At 44.9% G+C, this 22036-nt stretch overlaps 1 protein-coding gene across 5 annotated transcripts in view; it reads right to left on the bottom strand.

Annotated features, from left to right (window-relative positions):
- BCAR3 (BCAR3 adaptor protein, NSP family member) overlaps positions 1–22036 on the bottom strand; it is a 270123-nt gene that overhangs the window by 58560 nt on the left and 189527 nt on the right. For all 5 annotated transcript variants that reach the window (XM_030206133.1, XM_030206134.1, XM_030206135.1 and 2 more), the window contains 2 exons: positions 13029–13160; positions 10211–10653 (listed from right to left, as the gene is read on the bottom strand). In XM_030206133.1, coding sequence (XP_030061993.1) covers positions 10211–10653; positions 13029–13160 — 575 coding nt within the window. The remainder of the gene's footprint in view (positions 1–10210; positions 10654–13028; positions 13161–22036) is intronic.

Consider the following 22036-nt stretch of genomic DNA (forward strand, 5'->3'; position numbering starts at 1 on the left):
GAATGCAAAGATGTCCAAGTCTAAAACGTCCAAAGTCAAGCCATTTGGACGTGGGAGGAACCAGCATTTTTAGTACACTGGTCCCCCTGACATGCCAGGACAGCAATCGGGCACCCTAGGGGGCACTTCAGTGGACTTCATAAAATGCTCCCAGGTACACAGCTTCCTTACCTTGTGTGTTGAGCCCCCCCAAACCCCCCCCAATCCCCACTACCCCTAACTCTACACCACTACCATAGCCCTTACGGGTGAAGGGGGCACCTATATGTGGGTACAGAGGGTTTCTGGTGGGTTTTGGAGGGCTCGCTGTTTCCTCCACAAATGTAACACGTAGGGAGGGTATGGGCCTGGGTCTACCTGTCTGAAGTGCACTGCACCTACTACTAAACTACTCCAGGGACCTGCATGCGCTGTCATGGACCTGAGTATGACATCTCAGGCTGGGAAGTAATATTTTTAATCATGTTTTTCTGAGGGCGGGAGGGGGTTAGTGACCACTGGGGGAGTAACAGGAGGTCATCCCCGATTACCTCCAGTGGTCATCTGGTCATTTCGGGCACCGTTTTGTGCCTTATTCATAATAAAAACAGGTCTGTGTGAAAACGTCCAAGTTTTAGTGCTGGATGTCTTTGCTTTGTTCCATAATGGCTCAAAGACGTCCAAGTCTTAGGAACACCAAAGTCCCGCCTCAAACATGCCTCTGATACGCCCCCTGAGACCAGCGTCGGACAAGGCTTCAGCTGGAGGGGGTTGGGGACCCTGCCAGCAAAACCAGAAGCCCAGGCCCCCTTGGCCCCATGTAGCTATGCCACCCCTGTGCTCAATTTTTTGGAATGCTGACCCACCAATGCCCCTCCTATAGCCCTGCCTCCTCTTGGGTTGCGCGCTATGGGATTTAGGCGCCCAGCACTATAGAATAGGGAACAGCCTGATGCACGGTGAATCCTAACTGGTGCTAATTAGTGCCAATAATTGGTTAGCATCCAATTATTGATGATTAACAGCTTGCTAGTCAATTAAGTTACACATGCATCTTAGAAGCACACCCAAATTTGGGCACTCAAATCTGGGCGTCTTATATCATAGAGCCTGAGCACCCCCAATATTGAGAAAAGTCCTTGTATGTACCCAGGGAGGGATTATTTCCATTGGGCTTAGCACCCCCAATAATTTTGAAAAGTTGGCTCCTATGCCATATATAGAATCCGGGGCATTGTTCATATCAGTAAGTTTACAAACATACTTTATACCACTGTTCACATCAATAATGGTGCAAGCATATTTTACACTTTTAAATTAATATGTGTACACACATACTTTACACCATCACTGAAATCCAAGTAAGGATGCATGCATACTTTACACCACTTTTAAATCTGTGGAAGGGTACAGACACACTTTACACCAATATTAAAATCCATGGAAGTGTACACGCATAATTTACACCAATATTAACATTTATGCAAGGGTATATGCATACTTTACACTATCAAATAGGGTACACATATATTTTACACCAATATTAAAATCCACAAAAGGGTACACACATACTTACACCAATATTAAAAGGGTACAAGCATACTTTACACTATCATTCAAATCAATAAATATACAGGCATACTTTACATCATTGTTAAATCTGTGTAAGGATACATGCATACTTTACACTAAATATTAAAATCCATGTAAGGGATACTTTACAGTACCATTCAAATCAATAAACATACAAGCATAACTTACATCACTCTTAAATCTGTGTAAGGGTACACACATACTTTATACCATCATTCACATCAATAAGGGTACATTGATACTTTACACCACTATTAAATCTGTGTAAGGGACATGTGTACTTTACATTAATATTAAAATCCATGTAAGGGTACATGCATACTTTACACGACCATTCAATAAATCAATAAGGGCTCCTTTTACTAAGTGGCAGTAAGCCCAATGTGGGCTTACTGCTTGCTACACAGGAAGTACCGCCAGGCTACTGCAGCAGCCCGGCGGTACTTCCCACCCCTAGCACGCCGTCATTTCCGTCGGGTTAACGCAGGAGCCCCCAAAATGGCCACACAGCAAGTGCTTTACTTGCTGCATGGCCATTTCCTGCAGGAAGGCGAGACTTCCCGTTTATCAGCTGCGGTAAAAGGGAGCCTCGGCACGAGTGTAAAACACACACCACCAGCCCCCTTTTGCCGCAGCTTGGTAAAAAGGGGCCTCTCAGACATCGCTGTCTGGATGTCCAACCGGCATCTGAATCTGAACATGGCAAAGACTGAGCTCCTTGTCTTTCCACCCAAACCCTCTTCTCCTCTTCCCCCACTTTCCGTCTCTGTTGACAATGCCCTCATCTTCCCCGTCTCTTCAGCCCGCAATCTCGGAGTCATCTTCGACTCCTCCCTCTCCTTCTCTGCCCATATCCAGCAGACAGCTAAGACCTGTCGCTTCTTCCTCTATAATATTAGCAAAATTCGCCCATTCCTCTCTGAACAGACCACCCGAACCCTCGTCCACTCGCTCGTTACCTCTCATCTTGACTATTGCAACCTTCTTCTCGCTGGCCTCATGCTTAGCCATCTATGCCCCCTTCAATCTGTCCAAAATTCCGCCGCACGTCTTATCTACCGCGTGAACCGATACTCTCATATCACCCCTCTCCTCAAGTCGCTTCACTGGCTCCCAATCCGCTACCGTATACAGTTCAAGCTTCTCCTATTGACCTTCAAGTGCACTTAATCTGCAGCCCCCCATTACCTCTCTACCCTCCTCTCCCCGTATGTTCCCACCCGTAACCTCTGCTCTCAGGACAAATCACTCCTATCTGTACCATTCTCTACCACCGCTAACTCCAGACTCCGCCCCTTCTGCCTCGCATGACCTTATGCCTGGAACAGACTTCCCGAGCCCATACGCCATGCGCCCTCCCTGCCTATCTTCAAGTCCTTACTCAAAGCCCATCTCTTCTCCCTTGCTTTTGGCGCCTAACCACCTTCCCCATTCATGTTACCTACACTGACTACAGAGTTTGTAACCTCTAGATTGTAAGCTACCTCCACTGACTACATAAGTTGTAAGTTACCTACACTGACTACATAGCTTGTAACCTTTAGATTGTAAGCTCTCTTGAGCAGGGACTATCCTTCCCCATGTTAAACTTGTACAGCGCTGCGTAACCCTGGCAGCACTATAGAAATGCTAAGTAGTAGTAGTACTAAATGTACAAGCATACTTTATACCACTTTAAAATCTGTGTAAAGGTACACCCATACTTTATACCATTGTTCACATCAATAAGGGTACATTCACACTTTACCCCACTGTTAAATCTGAGTAAGGGACTGATATTAAAATCCATGTAGGAGTACACAAATACTTTACACTAGGGGTTCTCAACCCAATCTACGGGACACATCCAGGCCGTCAGATTTACAGGATACCCACAATGAATATGTATGAGAAAGATTTGCATACAATAGAGGCAGTGCATGCAAATTTATCTCATACATATTCATTGTGGATACCTTGAAAATCAGACTGGCTAGGTGTATCCCGAGGGCTGGGTTGAGAACCCTTGCTTTATATTATTCAAATCAATAAAGGTACAGGCATATTTTACCCCACTGTTAAAATCCATATAAGGGTAAATGCATACTATACACCATCATTCAAATCAATAAAGTTATGTACATACCCTGCGCCATAATTCACATTAATGTAAAGGTACAGGCATACTTTACACCAGAATAGGCTCCATCATGTGCACCAGCGATTAAGGTAGGGGTAAATTTTCCTATCTTTATTCTTTTTGCATTACCAATTGTATTTGATATCCTGGAATGGCGTCGCCATAACAGGTCTCTGTAAGCCACATTGAGCCTGCAAATAGGTGGGATAATGTGGGATACAAATGCAATAAATAAATAAATAAATAAAATATAAGGGTACACGCATACCTTTAACTGTATAACATGCTGATATTCAGAAAAAATGTACACAGGTACTGTGTCTGAAAATTGTTGGGAATGTATGCATTGAAAAGTACATGCTGATGTTTTGCCACTTAGGGACCTACTGAAAATTTACCCACTTGATGTATAACTGAGGCCTCAAAGAAGTATTATAAGGAAGTTCGCTAACCTTTAGAGAGAAGGCGGCCATCTTCTCACTACGTGAGAAAGGATACAAGTTATATGGAATTGGACCTCTTCCCTGAGGAAGTAACGAAACTTGGCCATGTCGGTGGACGTTCTCACTGTTGAGGAAGCTGCTTCAAGTTAAGTGGTGCTAGACACAAATTTTTATAAATTCAGATAGTTTTGGAAAAAAAGAAAAAAAGTTCAAATACTGGATCGATGAAGCTTTCCACAGCATTGCCTAATATGGCTTGATAGCAACAGTGAACTCTGATGATCCTAAAACTATTATTATGAAAATCAGTGAAAGTACTATACGATTTTGAAGTGACATTGACATTGATATTTGAGGCATGTTAAGTAGAAGCTGCTGGGAAGTTATCATTGTCATCTGTGGAACTGGGCATATTTTTGCATATCTCTGAAGGATATCATCTTTACAGGCCAGAGGACATGTGTCCCCTTTTCTGTGAGTTATCTGAAATATACTATAGCAAAAATAAAGCATTAACCAAGTATGACAGGATGACGTGGGGGGCCATTCTATAACACAGATGCTAATTTTTACACACCAATTACACACACAAATGTTTTGAATAATGGCATTTATGAATATGTATGCTCCAACGGACGGAACTGCCAGAAGTTTGCCTAAGCACTTGTCTGTAATACTTATTTGCAGGAGAGATGTAGACATGGATGGAGCAAGGGTGAGGCTCAAACTTACATGCATAGGAGGAGATACTAAATATGGCGCCTAAAAAATCTGTGTGGAAAACACTTCTGACTAAGCGTATTCTATAAGTGGCGCCTAGATTTAGGCACGGTATATAGAATGTGCTTAGTCGATATTCTTGCACCTAAAACTACTTGCCTCCATTTACACCAAAGAAAATGTGGCATAAACCCCTGCACATAGATTTATGCACACAGGGCCATATTCTATAATTATGCATGTAAATTTTGGAATGCCCATGAAATGCCCATTTCCCTGCCCATAACCACATCCCTTTTTGCCTGCACACATTAGAAGTTAGCAGGGGCGTATCTGCGTCGGGCCATAGGGGCCTGGGCCCCCGCAGATTTCGCCCTGGACCCCCCTACCACAGACCCTCTCCACCTCGCCCGCCCGCCACCAACCCGTCGCCGATCTTTGCTGGCGGGGGACCCCAAGCCCCCGCCAGCCGAAGTCCTCTCTTCCGTGCAGGATGCAAGTTTCAACGTTTCCTGTTCTTCTGAGTCTGACGTCCTGCACGTACAACATGCAGAACGTCAGACTCAGAATTTGGAATTCAGGCTGACGTCCTGCGCGTTGTACGTGCAGGACGTCAGACTCAGAAGAACAGGAAGCGTTGCAACTTGCAGCGGCGCAGCCTGCATGGAAGAGAGGACCTCGGCTGGCGGGGGGGTTGGGGTCCCCCGCCAGCAAAGGTAAGTGACAGCAGCGGGGGAGGGTGTCATTGGTGGCGAGGGGGGGGGTCTGGAAATGGCGGGGGGGGGGGGGGGATCGGTGGCGCTGGGGGGGGGGGGCTAAAATGTGCCCCCTCCCTCTGGCTCTGGCCCCCCCTACCGCCCGAGTCCAGATACGCCCCTGGAAGTTAGGTGCACTGCGTTACAGAAAACGCTTTGCAAGTAGTGCGCGTAAATTCTAATTATTGCCAATTAGTGCTCATTATTGCTTGTTAAGACCTGTTAGCAACATTGATTATCTTGTTAAGTCAATCAAGTTATGCATGTTGTTATAGAACACGCTTAGATCTCTGCAAGGATCTCTAGGTGCGCTATATACAATCTGGGGGATAACTTATAGAATACTGTATGTTATCTGTATTTCTGCAGCACTAAGGTTCTAATACACAGCAGTGGTGTAGCTACGTGGGGCCACGGGGGCCTGGGCCCCCTTAGATTTGGCCCTGGACCCCCTGCCGACGACCCTCTCGACCCCCCCTCCCGCCGCCAACTCGCCATTGCCTACCTTTGCTGGCGGGGGACCCCAACCCCCGCCAGCCGAGGTCCTCTTCTTCCTTCGTTCTGTTTGAGTCTGACGTCCTGCACGTTGTACCAAAACAGAACGAAGCCTTGCAGATCAGCCAGTGGCCGCATTGTTGGCTGATCTGCAAGGCTTCGTTCTGTTTCTGTGAGTCTGACGTCCTGCACGTACAACGTGCAGGACGTCAGACTCAGAAACAGAACGAAGGAAGAAGAGGACCTCAGTTGATGGGGGTTGGGGTCCCCTGCCAGCAAAGGTAGGTGATGACGACGGTGGGGGAGGGTTGGCGGCGGGAGGGAGGTTGAGAGGGTCGTCGGCGGGGGGGGGGTCAAAGTTGGTAGTGGCGGCGGCAGCGGCGGCAGGGGGGATCGGCAATGGCGGGGGGGGGGGGGGGGGGGGGTCGGTGGTGCCGGGGGGGGGGGGCTAAAATGTGCCCCCTCACCTCAGGTTCTGGACCCCCCTCCCACCGAACCCTGAGCTCCACCTTGAGCTAGCTACTGCTGAAAAAAAAGTGTGACCCAAATTCATATTAAAAAAAAAAAATGAGCCATGGATACTAATCCTGTTGGGATCAAGTTAAAAAAAAGAAAAGAAAAAGAGAATCCAAGGCAGCCAGGGAAGCACTCCCAAGAAGTAAGAGCAATGCACTCGGGGGAGGGGGGGGCAGTGGTGATCCGCCCTGGGTGGCAGCCAACCAAAGAACATCACTGCCTCTACCACCAACAGTTTACTTTTGAGCATTGGGGCATAAGTGGTAAGGTATAGAAAGGAGGAGGAGCAGTGGCCCAGTGACGTCGAATCTTTGTATTCAATTACTTCAATTACTAGAGGCCCTTCTAACCAAAAGAATTTATAAATGTGCGCGGGCCAGGTTGCAGGTGTGTGGCTGTTTTGGCTTCCAGTCCACACCTAAACATTTACTGGTCAGCTCACATTTTTTAAACAATTTTGAAACCAGCTGGGCACTTGCAGGGCAGATCTGAAAGCTGATTTTCACAGGGTAACCTCCTTGCATTTCCTGTCGATAGATCAGTGCCAGTGAGGACCACCAGTACAGAAGTACCTGCCAGTGGCTTACCTAGCGTGTTTGACACCTGGGGCCGATCATTTTTTAACACCCCCTCCTCTATATTAAAAAAATTATTTTTAGTAATAATCCACAAGTCACACATCAAGGGTGTACCTAGGAAAAGGCAGCATCTTAAACATTGCAGTGAGTAGCAGAACATAAATGCACCGATTGTAAAACTAAACAAGCCAGATTAGTAAAGATGATCCTGCCAACAGAAAAATCATGTCTTTTTCACAAACATAGAACACAGATACATCCTCATTCAGTAAAGAATAATTAACCGCAGATTAAAAAAAGAAATATATAGAAAAAAATTAAACTGAACCCGCGAGAAGCCAGATTCTGAATACAATGCAACACCACATAAAGAGTGATTGTCCCCTAGTACTGTGCAAAATATAAATATAAAGAGAGCAGATGTAAATTTGAAAAAAAATAAATAAAAACCTGTCAAATATCAATCACCACTTTACAAATTAACAAATAGAAATAAAACAAAAAATGGAAAATAAGATAATACCATTTTATTGGACTAATACATTTTTCAATTAGCTTTCAGAGGCTAAAACCTCCTTCCTCAGGTCAGTACAATATACTGCTGCTATGGTATCCTGTCCTGACCCGAGGACGGGGGTTTTGGTCTCTGAAAGTTAGTCAAAAATGTATTAAAATTAGTCCAATAAAAATACATTTTCTGTTACCACAGATATATATATACAGTGGGGGAAATAAGTATTTGATCCCTTGCTGATTTTGTAAGTTTGCCCACTGACAAAGACATGAGCAGCCCATAATTGAAGGGTAGGTTATTGGTAACAGTGAGAGATAGCACATCACAAATTAAATCCAGAAAATCACATTGTGGAAAGTATATGAATTTATTTGCATTCTGCAGAGGGAAATAAGTATTTGATCCCCCACCAACCAGTAAGAGATCTGGCCCCTACAGACCAGGTAGATGCTCCAAATCAACTCGTTACCTGCATGACAGACAGCTGTCAGCAATGGTCACCTGTATGAAAGACACCTGTCCACAGACTCAGTGAATCAGTCAGACTCTAACCTCTACAAAATGGCCAAGAGCAAGGAGCTGTCTAAGGATGTCAGGGACAAGATCATACACCTGCACAAGGCTGGAATGGGCTACAAAACCATCAGTAAGACGCTGGGCGAGAAGGAGACAACTGTTGGTGCCATAGTAAGAAAATGGAAGAAGTACAAAATGACTGTCAATCGACAAAGATCTGGGGCTCCACGCAAAATCTCACCTCGTGGGGTATCCTTGATCATGAGGAAGGTTAGAAATCAGCCTACAACTACAAGGGGGGAACTTGTCAATGATCTCAAGGCAGCTGGGACCACTGTCACCACGAAAACCATTGGTAACACATTACGACATAACGGATTGCAATCCTGCAGTGCCCGCAAGGTCCCCCTGCTCCGGAAGGCACATGTGACGGCCCGTCTGAAGTTTGCCAGTGAACACCTGGATGATGCCGAGAGTGATTGGGAGAAGGTGCTGTGGTCAGATGAGACAAAAATTGAGCTCTTTGGCATGAACTCAACTCGCTGTGTTTGGAGGAAGAGAAATGCTGCCTATGACCCAAAGAACACCGTCCCCACTGTCAAGCATGGAGGTGGAAATGTTATGTTTTGGGGGTGTTTCTCTGCTAAGGGCACAGGACTACTTCACCGCATCAATGGGAGAATGGATGGGGCCATGTACCGTACAATTCTGAGTGACAACCTCCTTCCCTCCGCCAGGGCCTTAAAAATGGGTCGTGGCTGGGTCTTCCAGCACGACAATGACCCAAAACATACAGCCAAGGCAACAAAGGAGTGGCTCAGGAAGAAGCACATTAGGGTCATGGAGTGGCCTAGCCAGTCACCAGACCTTAATCCCATTGAAAACTTATGGAGGGAGCTGAAGCTGCGAGTTGCCAAGCGACAGCCCAGAATTCTTAATGATTTAGAGATGATCTGCAAAGAGGAGTGGACCAAAATTCCTCCTGACATGTGTGCAAACCTCATCATCAACTACAGAAGACGTCTGACCGCTGTGCTTGCCAACAAGGGTTTTGCCACCAAGTATTAGGTCTTGTTTGCCAGAGGGATTAAATACTTATTTCCCTCTGCAGAATGCAAATAAATTCATATACTTTCCACAATGTGATTTTCCGGATTTAATTTGTGATGTGCTATCTCTCACTGTTACCAATAACCTACCCTTCAATTATGGGCTGCTCATGTCTTTGTCAGTGGGCAAACTTACAAAATCAGCAAGGGATCAAATACTTATTTCCCCCACTGTATATATATATATATATAGGTACTTTCTATATATATATATTGGTTTATTAATATATGTATATTACTTTTTACATATTCCTTTTTACATATGTTTTGTGGTTCTTAAGCTCTACACTTTTATAATAATTGGTTATTGTTTTAATTTCCATGTTTTGACTGTACTGTGTAATTATCACTGTTTTTAAGACTTACGATATAATTTTATTTTTGTATTCTTAGGTCCCTGTTTACTAAGCCAAGCTGTAGGCATGCCAGCATTTTTAGCGTGCACTAAAAATTAGTGCACACTAATGTTAGAGACACCCATATGAGTGTCTCTAGCATAAGAGCGTGCTAATTTTTAGCGTGCACTAAAAACGCTAGTGCACCTTAGTAAACAGGGCCCTTAATTTTTAATTAATTTTGTATTTTGATGTAATATGTTTGTATGTTTATTTTTTATTTATTTATACTTTATAGACTCCTGAGGCAGACACTCTGGCCAAAACACAGTGCTATGTCAAGTCATCATTTTTCTACATTATCTCTTTTGTGAAATAAATTGTGTATGACTACTTCCATCTTCCTAGCATCTTTGGATGTGTTTTGTTGACCACGATACTCCTTTTGTTTGACTAGTCTTAGCCATGCCATTTTCCATGAACCAATTCGAACCACTCTTACAAACCAGAGACATCTCAAAAGAATTTCTGCATTCACCTTAAAAGATTTCCTCTCATCATGTTCTGTTCCTCGACTTGCCCCTTGCAGACATCAAGGCTGAGCCTTTTAAGGGTCTCTGCTTTCCCTTCAGGAGTGATGCATTCCTTGTGTCCCAGAGGCGAGGCTCCATACCTCTCTTCTGTGCATCTTAAGGGTACACTTCGATTAATAGGCTGAAAAATAACAGGTCCATTCTGCTCTGACACGGACTTTCGATTCCCCACGTAGTATCTCACCAGCGCAGGCACGTTGTCAAAGCTTTCACGATCCAACTGGTACTGGACCCGGCAGTAGGCCTCGTTGAGTCGGACAACAGCTTTATTGATTTTGAAATGATGCGGTGCATTTTTCCACTGACAGGTGAGGACAAAGTTTCCCGGGCTAGAGAGCGAATCCCTGATCAGGAAATCTCCATCCCTCTGTACCAGACTCTCCGAGACCTTCAAGAGAAAATACACAGCACAGATGTTAAACTCACAGCTGATATAATGCGAATCAGTCTGGTCTAGTTTTGGTTTCACAGAGTCATTTTAATTTCCAGAATTTTATAAAATCCGAAACAAAGTGAAACTGATTTTGCTATATTTTCTAAACTGAGTGCATTACGCTACTGTCTCATGATAACTTTCAAATTAAACTATTCTTTAAAAAAAATCCCAGCTTAACTTTTTCTCAGCTTGGTCCTGGGGAACTGAGTTCGATTCCCACTTCAGGCACAGGCAGCTCTTTGTGACTCTGGGCAAGTTACTTAACCCTCCATTGCCCCATGTAAGCCACATTGAGCCTACCATGAGTGGGAAAGTGCGGGGTACAAATGTAACAAAAAAAAAAATGCTTTGTTTTGCTGCCAAGTACTATTCTGTCCAAGGAGCAGCTTGAACACAGAAGTGTTAGCTGGATTTTGTTTTCTCTTCCTTGTAGTTACCCCCAATATTTAATTTATAGATTCGGAGATCACAAACAGATGTCACACTGGCATTTTTTTCTGCTAAAGTTAATTCAAAGACAGGATGAGGACCAAAACCCAGTGGTGTGAGCTTAGCACTTCAAACATGGAGACCCTCTGGCTCAGTCCCCACAGTCAGGCACAAACTATAAGCTCTTGGAAGAAGGGACCATGTAGCCATATGACTATTATCGGCACTGTGTGGAACTTATATAAAAGCTATGAATTCATTTATCCCACTTGTATAAACAGAAGAAGGGTCGCATTTTCTGCCTATGGACGGCAGTTATCTGAACCAAGAGGGAATATGAATTGTGGGGCCAGGGTAAGCTCTGCAATGCCGTTTTCTTACAGATTCACTTTATGATTTTGCATTATTTAAGCTGGAACTGTATGTAATTATTTTTTTTATTACATTTGTACCCCACGCTTTCCCACTCATGGCAGGCTCAATGCGGCTTACATATTATATACAGGTACTTATTTGTACCTGGGGCAATGGAGGGTTAAGTGACTTGCCCAGAGTCACAAGGAGCTGCCTGTGCCTGCAGTGGGAATTTTTTTTGTTTTGTTACATTTGTACCCCACGCTTTCCCACTCATGGCAGGCTCAATGCGGCTTACATGGGGCAATAGAGGATTAAGTGACTTGCCCAGAGTCACAAGGAGCTGCCTGTGCCTGAAGAGGGAATCGAACTCAGTTCCTCAGTTCCCCAGGACCAAAGTCCACCACTCTAACCACTAGGCCACTCCTCCACTTTACCACAGAATTTTCCAGTTTTATTTGGTCGTCTGAAATTCTTAGTGAGAAATTCCAAGGTATATGCAAAGCCACTAACAGACACAGACATAACCATAACATTCAAACCAGTAAGGACCAGTCTGTGTTCAAACTTCTGCCCTCCACTATGGTATAGGAAAGGTGCTTTGGTTGTATCCTTCACATCGCCCCCCACTGAATAGCTTTCCCTTTGATATGACAAATCTCTCCTGCCTCCTCTATCTTACGTCTGCTCTGGTGTTGGCTTTTCATAACTCACAGAGCGAATGGCTTTGCTTCAGCGACTTTTAGGAGAAATGATCTGTAATGTCAGTTCACTCTCTCCCCATGCTTTCCCAACACTGGATACATTGGCTACAGCTTTCACTTATTTCATAGACATTTACCATACAAACCACAGAAAAGTAGCCAAGATACACTGGGAAACATTTTGTTTGTTTGCTTAAATCATAGGTGCTTTTAGTCACTTCTTCATTCAACTGCAAGATTTTCAGTTCCATTTCATTTCCATTTATGAGTATAAAGGGGAATACAGCCATGCAGACATGTTTGCCAGAATCCTTTTATGGTACAGAAATCTCTCTTCTTTCCACACTTCCCCTTTCTCTGGCTGATTTATTTAATTTTATTTTATATTCACATTTATTTACCTTATCTTTAGTAAAATAACCCAAGGAGGAGCATATAACCTACATCCTTCACCCTCCACTTACCTTAGTTTAAGCCTCACACTGTATCCACATACCCAAATTATTAAATTAAGATCCTGCCTCTTCCCACATATGCCTATCCCCTCCCCATTCTTTCACCCAGCACTCTTTCGCTGACTTTCAGGTATTTCTCCTCAGAGCCCAGACACCTGCTTAAATAAGCAGGTCTTGGCCCGTTTCTGAAAATAAGAACCTTGCAATGCCCTTACGATAGCAGGAAATCCATTCCACCATATAGCTGTGTAAAGCAAGCATTACATGTGTTTAAATCAGCATGTGACGCATCATGAATCATTGCTGACCCCACAGGGTGGGTATCAGAGATCGTAGTGCTATTATCCACAAGAGGGCAGAGGTGGGGGAGCAGCAGCTGCTGTACCTGCCGAGGAATGCAGCCATGATACCAAGCGTGACTCCGAAGATCCTCACTGCTTAACTTCAGCTCCTCTTCCAGTTCCTTCTTGAGCTTCTCCGGTGTCCCTGCATCCATAATATATTTGCCCTTAGAAAACTGGAAGAAAAAAAAACAGGAGAATAATTTTTCCACACCCCCAGGCAAAAAGCATTCCCTGTAGACAGCAACCACACCTGAATCAGTATCTGACAGCTGTCCCTGCCCTGATATCCTTGGCTTACAGAAACTTTCATTTTTCTTATCACATGGTCTGCATTCATCAGGGTGTGGGTGTTGCATTTCACTCACTGACCTCCCTCTTTGATCTCCAAGCATTATGTAGGAAGGTGCCTGCCACTGTGCCGGGTTATCATTGCACCTACTAGAGACTGAAACAGAAAGTGCCTGATACAGAGCTCCTCTCCTCTGCCCTGGATTTATGACTGTGTGAAGGGTTACCTGTGGTATTTAAGCTCTCCAGGGAATAAGTTGATATATAAATAGACTGCACAGGGCAAGCAAACTAGAACAGGTGATTGCATGGAGCAGACTGCCTGCCCTGCACACTCTCTGCTGCTAGTGGCAAGATCTGGAGGGACGCTAGTTCAAGCCGTGGTTTTTCGTTCATTAACAGGCTTTTTTTTTTCTATCTCAGTAAAATAATAAAAGGAGTAACTGACACTGTTCAAAGTCCCCAGAGCTAACAATAAGGCCTTGATGGTGCAAAAACTGCAACGTAACGTCAGATTTTATTTTTGATCTGTTTACAACGAAGGCACAAAATAATGGCTTAAAACTGAAGACTGAACACTAAGTCATTAACATTTCTAGAGCAAGGATAAGACTCTTTAATCCTTCCAATTCCCCACCCTCCCAGCCCCCACCTGGGGGCACATAAGCAGTAACAAAGCACCACATAATAAGTGGAATAAAATGAAACACAGCTCTTGTTAACAAAACAGCAGACTGAACAGACAGTAGCCAATCTAATAAATGGCTCCTTGTACCACAGTCTTCATGGGGAAGGGATTTGGGATTTAGCTCTTGCCTTTTTCAGTAGTGGGATCAAGAAGGACCTACTGTACCTGAATGTATTTTCCTGTCCCCAGAGAGCTTAATCTTTAAGGTGCAAATTCTAAAAACTAGCGTCAAGATTTAGGTATCCCAATGTTATACGCTAAGGGTTCAATTCTATATATGGCGCCAAACATTCAGTGCCAAAATAGTGCTATTCTATAAACCACGCTTAAAGTTAGGAGCAGTATATAGAATAGCACTTACGACCTGGACTTGCGCCTAACTTTAGGCACAGCCCTTTCCACCAACTGAAACATGGTGCAAATGTACATACCTAAATTAGGCACATATCCCCATTATTCTATCACAATGCGCATTAATTTTAGGAACATCCCTGTTCCACCCATGACCCTTCCACTTCCATGCCCCCTTTTTCAGATCATGCATAAATGTCAATTAAATCTAATTAGTGGCAATAATTGCTTGTTAAAAAGCCAATTATTGGCGCTAATTTGTTCATTATTCAATTAAATTGTGCACACAAACTGGGCATGTGTCCCAATTTGCATGCGTAATTTTTGGTGACTTTTATAGAATTAGGGGGGTGAGGGCCAATTGATTAATGGCATCTTAGTGCCAAGATACTGTTACAGAGTACTAGTGTATGTTGGCGCCTGAGACTTCACGCAGTAGTCTCACGGGTCTGGACAGTCTCGTGAGATTTCTGCAGGGAGACTTGGCTGCCATTTTTAAAATATGGTGCTGCCACGCGGGGGGGGGGGGGGGCATGAACTCGATTTGCATACACTGCCTCCATTCAGTGGTGTACCAAGGGCGGGGTAGTGGGGGCGGTCCGCCCCGGGTGTCAGCAGGTGGGGGGGGGGGTGCTCCCCTGGCGCCGCAGTCCCCACCTGCCTACCAGCTCCGTCGACGGACAGATGACACTCTTCTCCTGCCACCCGGCACCCAGCACCCAGCCTTAAAAAAACCCCCTGTGAAGTGCCTCACGTCTGCTCTGCTGTAAAGGAAGCAAATCGCCTCGTTGCGTCGGCCCTTCCCTCACTGTGTCCTGCCCTCGCGGAAATAGGAAGTTACATCAGAGGGCGGGACACAGTGAGGGAAGGGCCGATGCGACGAGGCGATTTGCTTCTTTTACAGCAGAGCAGACGCGAGGCGCTTCGCAGATTTTTTTTTAAGGCTGGGTGGCAGGAGAAGAGGGTCGTCTGTCCTTCAACGGAGCTGGTAGGCAGGTGGGGACTGGGTCAGGGAGGGGGGCTCAGATGGGAGAAGGGGACTATGACTGGGTGGGGGGGCTCAGATGGGAGAAGGGAACTGGGACTGGGTGGGGGGGGCTCAGGTGGGAGAAGGGGACTGGATCTGGGGAGGCTCAGATGGAAGAAGGGGACCAGGACTGGGTCTGGGGGGGGGGGGCTCAGATGGGAGAAGGGGACTGGGTCTGGGAGGGAGGGCTCAGATGGGAGAAGGGGCCTGGAGCTGGAACTGGGGTCTGAGAAGGGGGCAGGATGGAGAATGGGGCCATGCCTGGGGTAGGTGGGAGAATGGGTCTGGGGCTGAAAAGGGGTGCCCTAACGCAAGGCATGTGGATGAAGGGGACTGGAACTGGGGGCTGAAAAGGAGGGTAGGTGGGATAAGGGGGCTAGTACTGGAACTGGGGGCTGAAAAGGGGGAGGGGCTGAAACTGTGGGGACTGGGGGCTGAAAAGGGGACAGGGAGAAGTGGTTGGGGCTGAAGCTTGGGACTGGTGGGAGAAAATGGCTGGGGCTGAAACTGGGAACTGGTGGGATAGTGGGGCTGAAAAGGAGGGGCAGGTGGGAGATGTGGGCTGGGGCTGGAAATAGGGGCAGGTGGGATAATGGGACTGGAATGGGGGCCGAAAACAAGGGGCAGCGAGAGGGAGGGCAGACCCTGGATGGATGGGAGAGGGAGGGCAAATGGTGGATTAAAGGGGCAGACAGTGGATGGAAGGGACGGCAGAGAGAGAGAGAGAGCAAAGACAGATGCTGGATGGAAGGAAGATGGTGAAAAGAAGATGAGGAAAGCAGAAACCAGAGACAGCAAACTGTAAATAAAATATATATTTTTATTTTTTTGCTTTAGGATAAAGTAGTATTGTAGATGTGTTAATAAATGTTTATAAATAGAACTTGTAAATAAGGTAATCTTTTTATTGGACTAATTTTAATACATTTTGACTAACTTTCGGAGAACAAAACCCCCTTCCTCAGGTCAGGATAGGATACTGTAACAGCACTATACTGTATTGACCTGAGGAAGGAGGTTTTGGCCTCTGAAAGCTAAATGTGTTAGTCCAATAAAATGGTATTATTTTATTTTATATATTTGTTTTATTTCTATTTGTTAATTTGTAAAGTGGTGATTGGTATTTGTTAGTTTTTTTTTCAAATTTACATCTGCTGTCTTTATATTTTGCACAGTACTAGGGGACATTTTCTGTTTCTGTGGTGTTGCGTTGTATGCAGAGGTTGGCATCTTGGGGGTTCAGTTTAATTTTTGTCTAAATAGAAAGTTTATGATTACTTATTCTATAGTGGATTAGGGTGTATCTGTGTTTGTGAAAAAGACATGGCTTTCAGTTGGCATTGACTGTGCAGGATCGACGATCTGTACTATTCTGTCTGGTTTCGTTTTACAATAGGTGAATTGATGTTCTAGTGCTCACTGTAGTGTTTAAGATGCTTTCCTTTTCCTTGTGTGACTTGCAGAAATGACTGCTTATGGTATGCTAGAATTGCTCTATAGGTCCTGAGTATTTTGTATTCTTAGTATGCCTAGTATTGGATTTTGGAGGGGGTGTTAAAAAAAGACCAGCCCCGGTTGTCAACTATCCTAGGTACGCCACTGCCTCCATTATATGCAAATCTCTTTCATGCATATTCATTGTGAATATCCTGAAAACCTGAGTAGTAGTAGTAGTAGGGTACTCCAGGACCAGACTTGGGAAACACTGCTATAAATGGCATACAAATTTCTGCGTGCAAAACTGTATGCGACCTGAGACGTGCATGCAACTTGATTGGCTAATGAGCCAATTAGCACCAATAGCTGGATGCTAACGATCAATGATTGGTGTTAATTAGCAACATTTTAGATTTGCTCATGCAGCTTGCTAAGCGCTATTCTATAAAGATTTGTGTAGAAATCTTTTAGCTTGCAACTCAAAAAGGACATGGGCATTCATTGAAGTTGTGTGCAGTATTACTGAATACTGGGGATCTGCACCAGGTTTCAATGTAAATCCTTGCACCCCAAGTTTGGCACAGAAACTGGCTCTAAGTGCTTTTTTATGAACTCATGCTCAGATGATTGAAAGCCCTGCGCTGTTCCAAACAGCACTATAAAAATAGCGCTAGAACAGCGTGGGGCTTTACCACCCCTATGATCAGAGATAATAGCATGCAAATTTATGCGCGCTATTATCTCTAATCACAGGGTAAAGTGTGGGAGGATTGTGCCTGAGTGCATCCTCCCGCACTTGTTTGACAGGTCTGGGCTGTCAAAAGTGCTATGTGCAAATTCTTACAGACAACCATTTGCAAATGTTTTCTGTAGCTGGACCCACCTTGTGGAATGTTCTTCCTTTGGAAATGTGCCAAATTGCTTCTTTGTCAATGTTTAGAAAGAAATTGAAACAAGAAAACAAAAGCAAAAGGAGGCCTTCCGAAGTGGAATAATCAAGAGTCCTTTATTCATAAGCCCCCTTTTTGCTTTTGTTTTCTTGTTACGGTCTGGATTTTGGGACCCTCTCTTTTTGCTACTAGAAAGAAATTGAAAACATATTTGCTTCATGAGGCTTTCTGCTAATTAAGGATTTTATGTTATAGTGCGGTTTTAGGGTGTATGTTTTGTTTTTATGTATTTTATGTTTTATTGCATGTGATGTTTTTGCTGTATGGATGTTACACTGTAACTTGCTTAGATGGATTGGACAGGCGGGATATAAGTGTTATAAATAAATACATAAAATGATGCAATTATGTGCATAATTGCCATTATAATATACTAGTGTAAGTCTGCAGTTACACACCTAACTTTAACAGCAAGCTTTTATGCTAGCTAAATGGTTGGTATAAATGCTTGTGTCTAACTGACAGCAGAATGCTATAACTATGGTATGCTAGTGCTAGGCATGCTCCTGACATGCCCATATCTCTCTCACATCCACACCCCTGTAAAAGCTGTGCACTAAAGGAATTATGTGCTAAGGTAATAGAATACTGACTAAGTGCAATTATGTGAGTAACATAGTAAATGACGGCAGCAGGGGCGTAGCCAGACTTCCGTGGGAGGGGGGTCCAGAGCTCGAGGGGAGGGGGCACATTTTAGCCCCCCACGCCGCTGCCCCCCTCCCGCCGCCATTGTCGCCCCCCCGTCTCTGCCGACACCCCTCCCGCCGCGAACCCTCCCCCGCCGCCCCCTACCTTCCGTTTTGCTGGCGTGGGACCCCACTCCCCGCCAGCCGACGTCCTCTCCAACCGTTCTGCTGCAGAGAAAAGTCTTCTTCCTTGCATGCTGACGTCCCGTCAGACTCAGAGAACAGTTCTCTGAGTCTCTGAGTCTGACGTCCTGCACGTACAACATGCAGGACGTCAGCATGCAAGGAAGAAGACTTTTCTCTGCAGCAGAACGGTCGGAGAGGATGTCGGCTGGTGGGGAGTGGGGTCCCCCGCCAGCAAAACGGAAGGTAGGCGGTGGCGGGGGAGGGTTCGCCGGGAGGGGGGTCCTGACTGAAATCTACGGGGGCCCAGGCCCCCTCAGGCCCCACGTAGCTACGCCACTGGACGGCAGGTGAAGACCTGCATGGTCTATCCAGTCTGTCCAACAGTCACATTCAGGATCAAATCAATATTTGCACATCTGCAAAGTAGTGCCAACTAGCACCAATTAGTTCCAATTATAGCAGTTATTGATTGTTAACACCAGTTAGCACCTAATTTAACAATTCACTTAGATGCATAACTGTCAGTATTCTATAGCCTGTGCACACAGTTTTGCACACGAAGCACACAAATGGGTGTGCAAGATGATAAAATGAGGGAGTTACAATGAAGTTAAGCACAAAGCTTTACCGAGAGACACAGCCGGGCCCGGGGTAGGACTGGACCTGTGCATGCACCCCACTCCCCCGGGTCGCCACTGCCCACCCCCCACATCTTTCTGTCTCTGAGTCACTGCTGTGCTGCTCCCTCGGTCTGTTCTCTCCTGCTCCAGTGCTCCTGTGTGCCGGGATTTGGAACCCGGATGATTGCAGTAACGCAATATCGCATTAATGTAATCATCCGGGTCCTGGGTGGCACGCAGGAGAGGACAGACCCAGAAGCAGGCAGGAAGAATCTTGCCAACGCCGGGCCCAACCTGTGGCCAGGTCCGGGGAATTTTGCCTCCTCCGTCCCCCCTCTCGGCGGCCCTGAGCTTTACCACACTTTATTAGCAAGGCCTCACAGCCTCCTACATTGCCTTTCTAAAACAGTCTTAAAATGGGTGGACTTCTCACACAGGGGCCTTGTTATAAAATCAGGCCCATGAAATCTGGTAAAATACCACAGTTCTGAAATCTGTAAACAGCAGTTTTTAGGCAGTGTTAAAACACACAATCAATGTAATCGTCAGCCGTTTCTCCAAGTCTCTACTGCTGACTCCTTCAGCTGCCCTCAATCATTTTTCTAGCTTGAGAATCTCTTGACTTCCATTTCAACTTTATCAAAATAGCACTTATACTCAGGCCATCACCATACGCGCTATCTATAGAGGCAGCTCAGCTGCTGAGATGCCTCCCACAAACAAGTTTTGTGTCATTATGCAAACTTGTTGAACATATTTACTGACAATGACTGACACGGCCAAACTGCCTGAACCATTAGCTCCTAGACACTACAGTCATACTCTGCTTTCTGTAACAGATTAAATCACGTGCGTGAAGTTAGCTTTAACCAAAGGAGCGAGAGCTGCTACACAGGAATGTAGCATGTCCGATGCACACCCCCAAATGCTGCTGACATGCACCTGCCCAATTTACAGGGAAGCCAATGGAAGGGGCGTGATTTTCACACCCCAGCTTCCCTTGCACCACACCGCCCACACATAGCTTACTATGGCCCTGCTTGTACAGGAGAATAATTATTCAGGAACAGTGGATGGGGTTTAGAACTCTGTAAATGTAGCAGGAAATATTTGGGGGTATGAAAACAAGAAGACAATCAGTCCACAGTATCCACCATGGAAGAAGAGACAAGAAGCAGACCTTGACAAAGAAAAAGCAGTCCTTAATAAATCATATTGATGCTCCCAGGGTTCACCCTTAGATGCCCGACATGGTACAGTAAAAAGCAAATGGACCCAGGAAGATACACATTGACCTATGTTGGTGGAGTGTTAAGTTTTGCACCAACTGGTACTGTATGCCTCTGACGCAGCCTGTACGCTTGGCAAAACATGACCATGTTGAGCGTCAATATGATTTATTAAAGACTGCTTTTTCTTCATTGAGGTCTGCTTCTTGTTTTTTGTTCCGCAGGAAATATTTTAGCAGGCTTGGGAGCTCTATAGTACGGGGGGGGGGGGGGGGGGGGGGGATTCTATAAATGGTTTGCCAGGAAGATTCATGCTAAACTAGTGTTCTGCAATGGCTGCTCTGCGAGGAGTGCCCTTTACAGAGTACTAGCTTAGCGTAGATCTCACACCTAACTTTGGGCGTAGCACTTACGCCTGCTGAAACCTGGAGTAAATGCTGCTCATTAACAAGTTTGTGCACAGAGAGGCTATTCAAGCACCCGGCAATACAGTCAGAAACAAAAAAAAAAAGTGGCAGAAAGCTACAAAGCTATTTCCCGCTGTATTGGGAGCCACAGGCTTGAGTAAAAAAATTTTCAAGCACACCTTGATTAGTTATCTATCCATGTTACATTTTATGAACTCCAGAAGGAAGCTCTCTTTAGCACGATGCAAGTAGCTTTGGTATTACCAGCGTTCAAAAGGGGTATGCTGACTACAAGGGAAGCAACCTTCCTGATGGAGAAACATCCAAAAACGCCAAAAATATATTTTGTGCCTAAAGTTAATAAAAGCATAACTCCTCCCCCCCTAGGTTGGCCCATTGTATCTGCAAAGAATTCGATATTGGAACAATTTCTAGACAAATTTTTGCAAGCTAAAACCTGTCAGGTTCCTTCATATTTGCGTGAGTCAACTCATTTTTTTAAGAAGGTTGGATACTTTTGACAAATTGGTACAACATCTGTGCTTGTCCACCTTTGATGTTACAGCGCTGTATACCAACATACCACAGAGGGGTGCTTTAGAAATAATTGAAGAAACATTGCAACAGAGGGCAGAACCTGCTTGCATATCCACTACTTTTTTGAAGGAGTTATCCGAGTTGGTAATTAAACGCAATTACTTTTCGTATACAGGCACATTTTTTGAACAAACCCAGGGGGTTGCAATGGGAGCTACTTTAGCCCCATTGGTAGCCAACTTATACGTGGCTAGGTTTGAATCTTGACAATTATATCCAGCAATTGAGTTCAATAAAGTGGTATTTTAGAAAAGATTCTTGGACGATATATTCTTCCTATGGGAGGGCTCAGAGGTGGAGTTTCAAACCCTTGGTACCTGGATAAATACGTTGGACTCTAATCTGCAGTTCACATTGAAATATGATGGACAGCAACTTGAGTTTTTAGATGTTCTGGTGGTAAAAACTGGAGAAGGTTTCAAGACAACTTTATATCGAAAACTGGTTGAAAGAAATGCGTTTTTACATTTTGATAGTGACCATCCTTACAATTTACCAGTGAGTCAATATCTCTGATTGCGACGTATATGTACTGATTTGATGGACTTTAAACATCACACACAACTACTTACTCAACACTTTCAAGCAAGAGGTTATCAACAAAAAAAGATTTACATCAAGCTTACTTGCGAGCTCAGTTTGC

The sequence above is a fragment of the Microcaecilia unicolor genome, chromosome 6 (assembly GCF_901765095.1).
Source record: "Microcaecilia unicolor chromosome 6, aMicUni1.1, whole genome shotgun sequence".
In the NCBI taxonomy this organism is placed as follows: domain Eukaryota; kingdom Metazoa; phylum Chordata; class Amphibia; order Gymnophiona; family Siphonopidae; genus Microcaecilia; species Microcaecilia unicolor.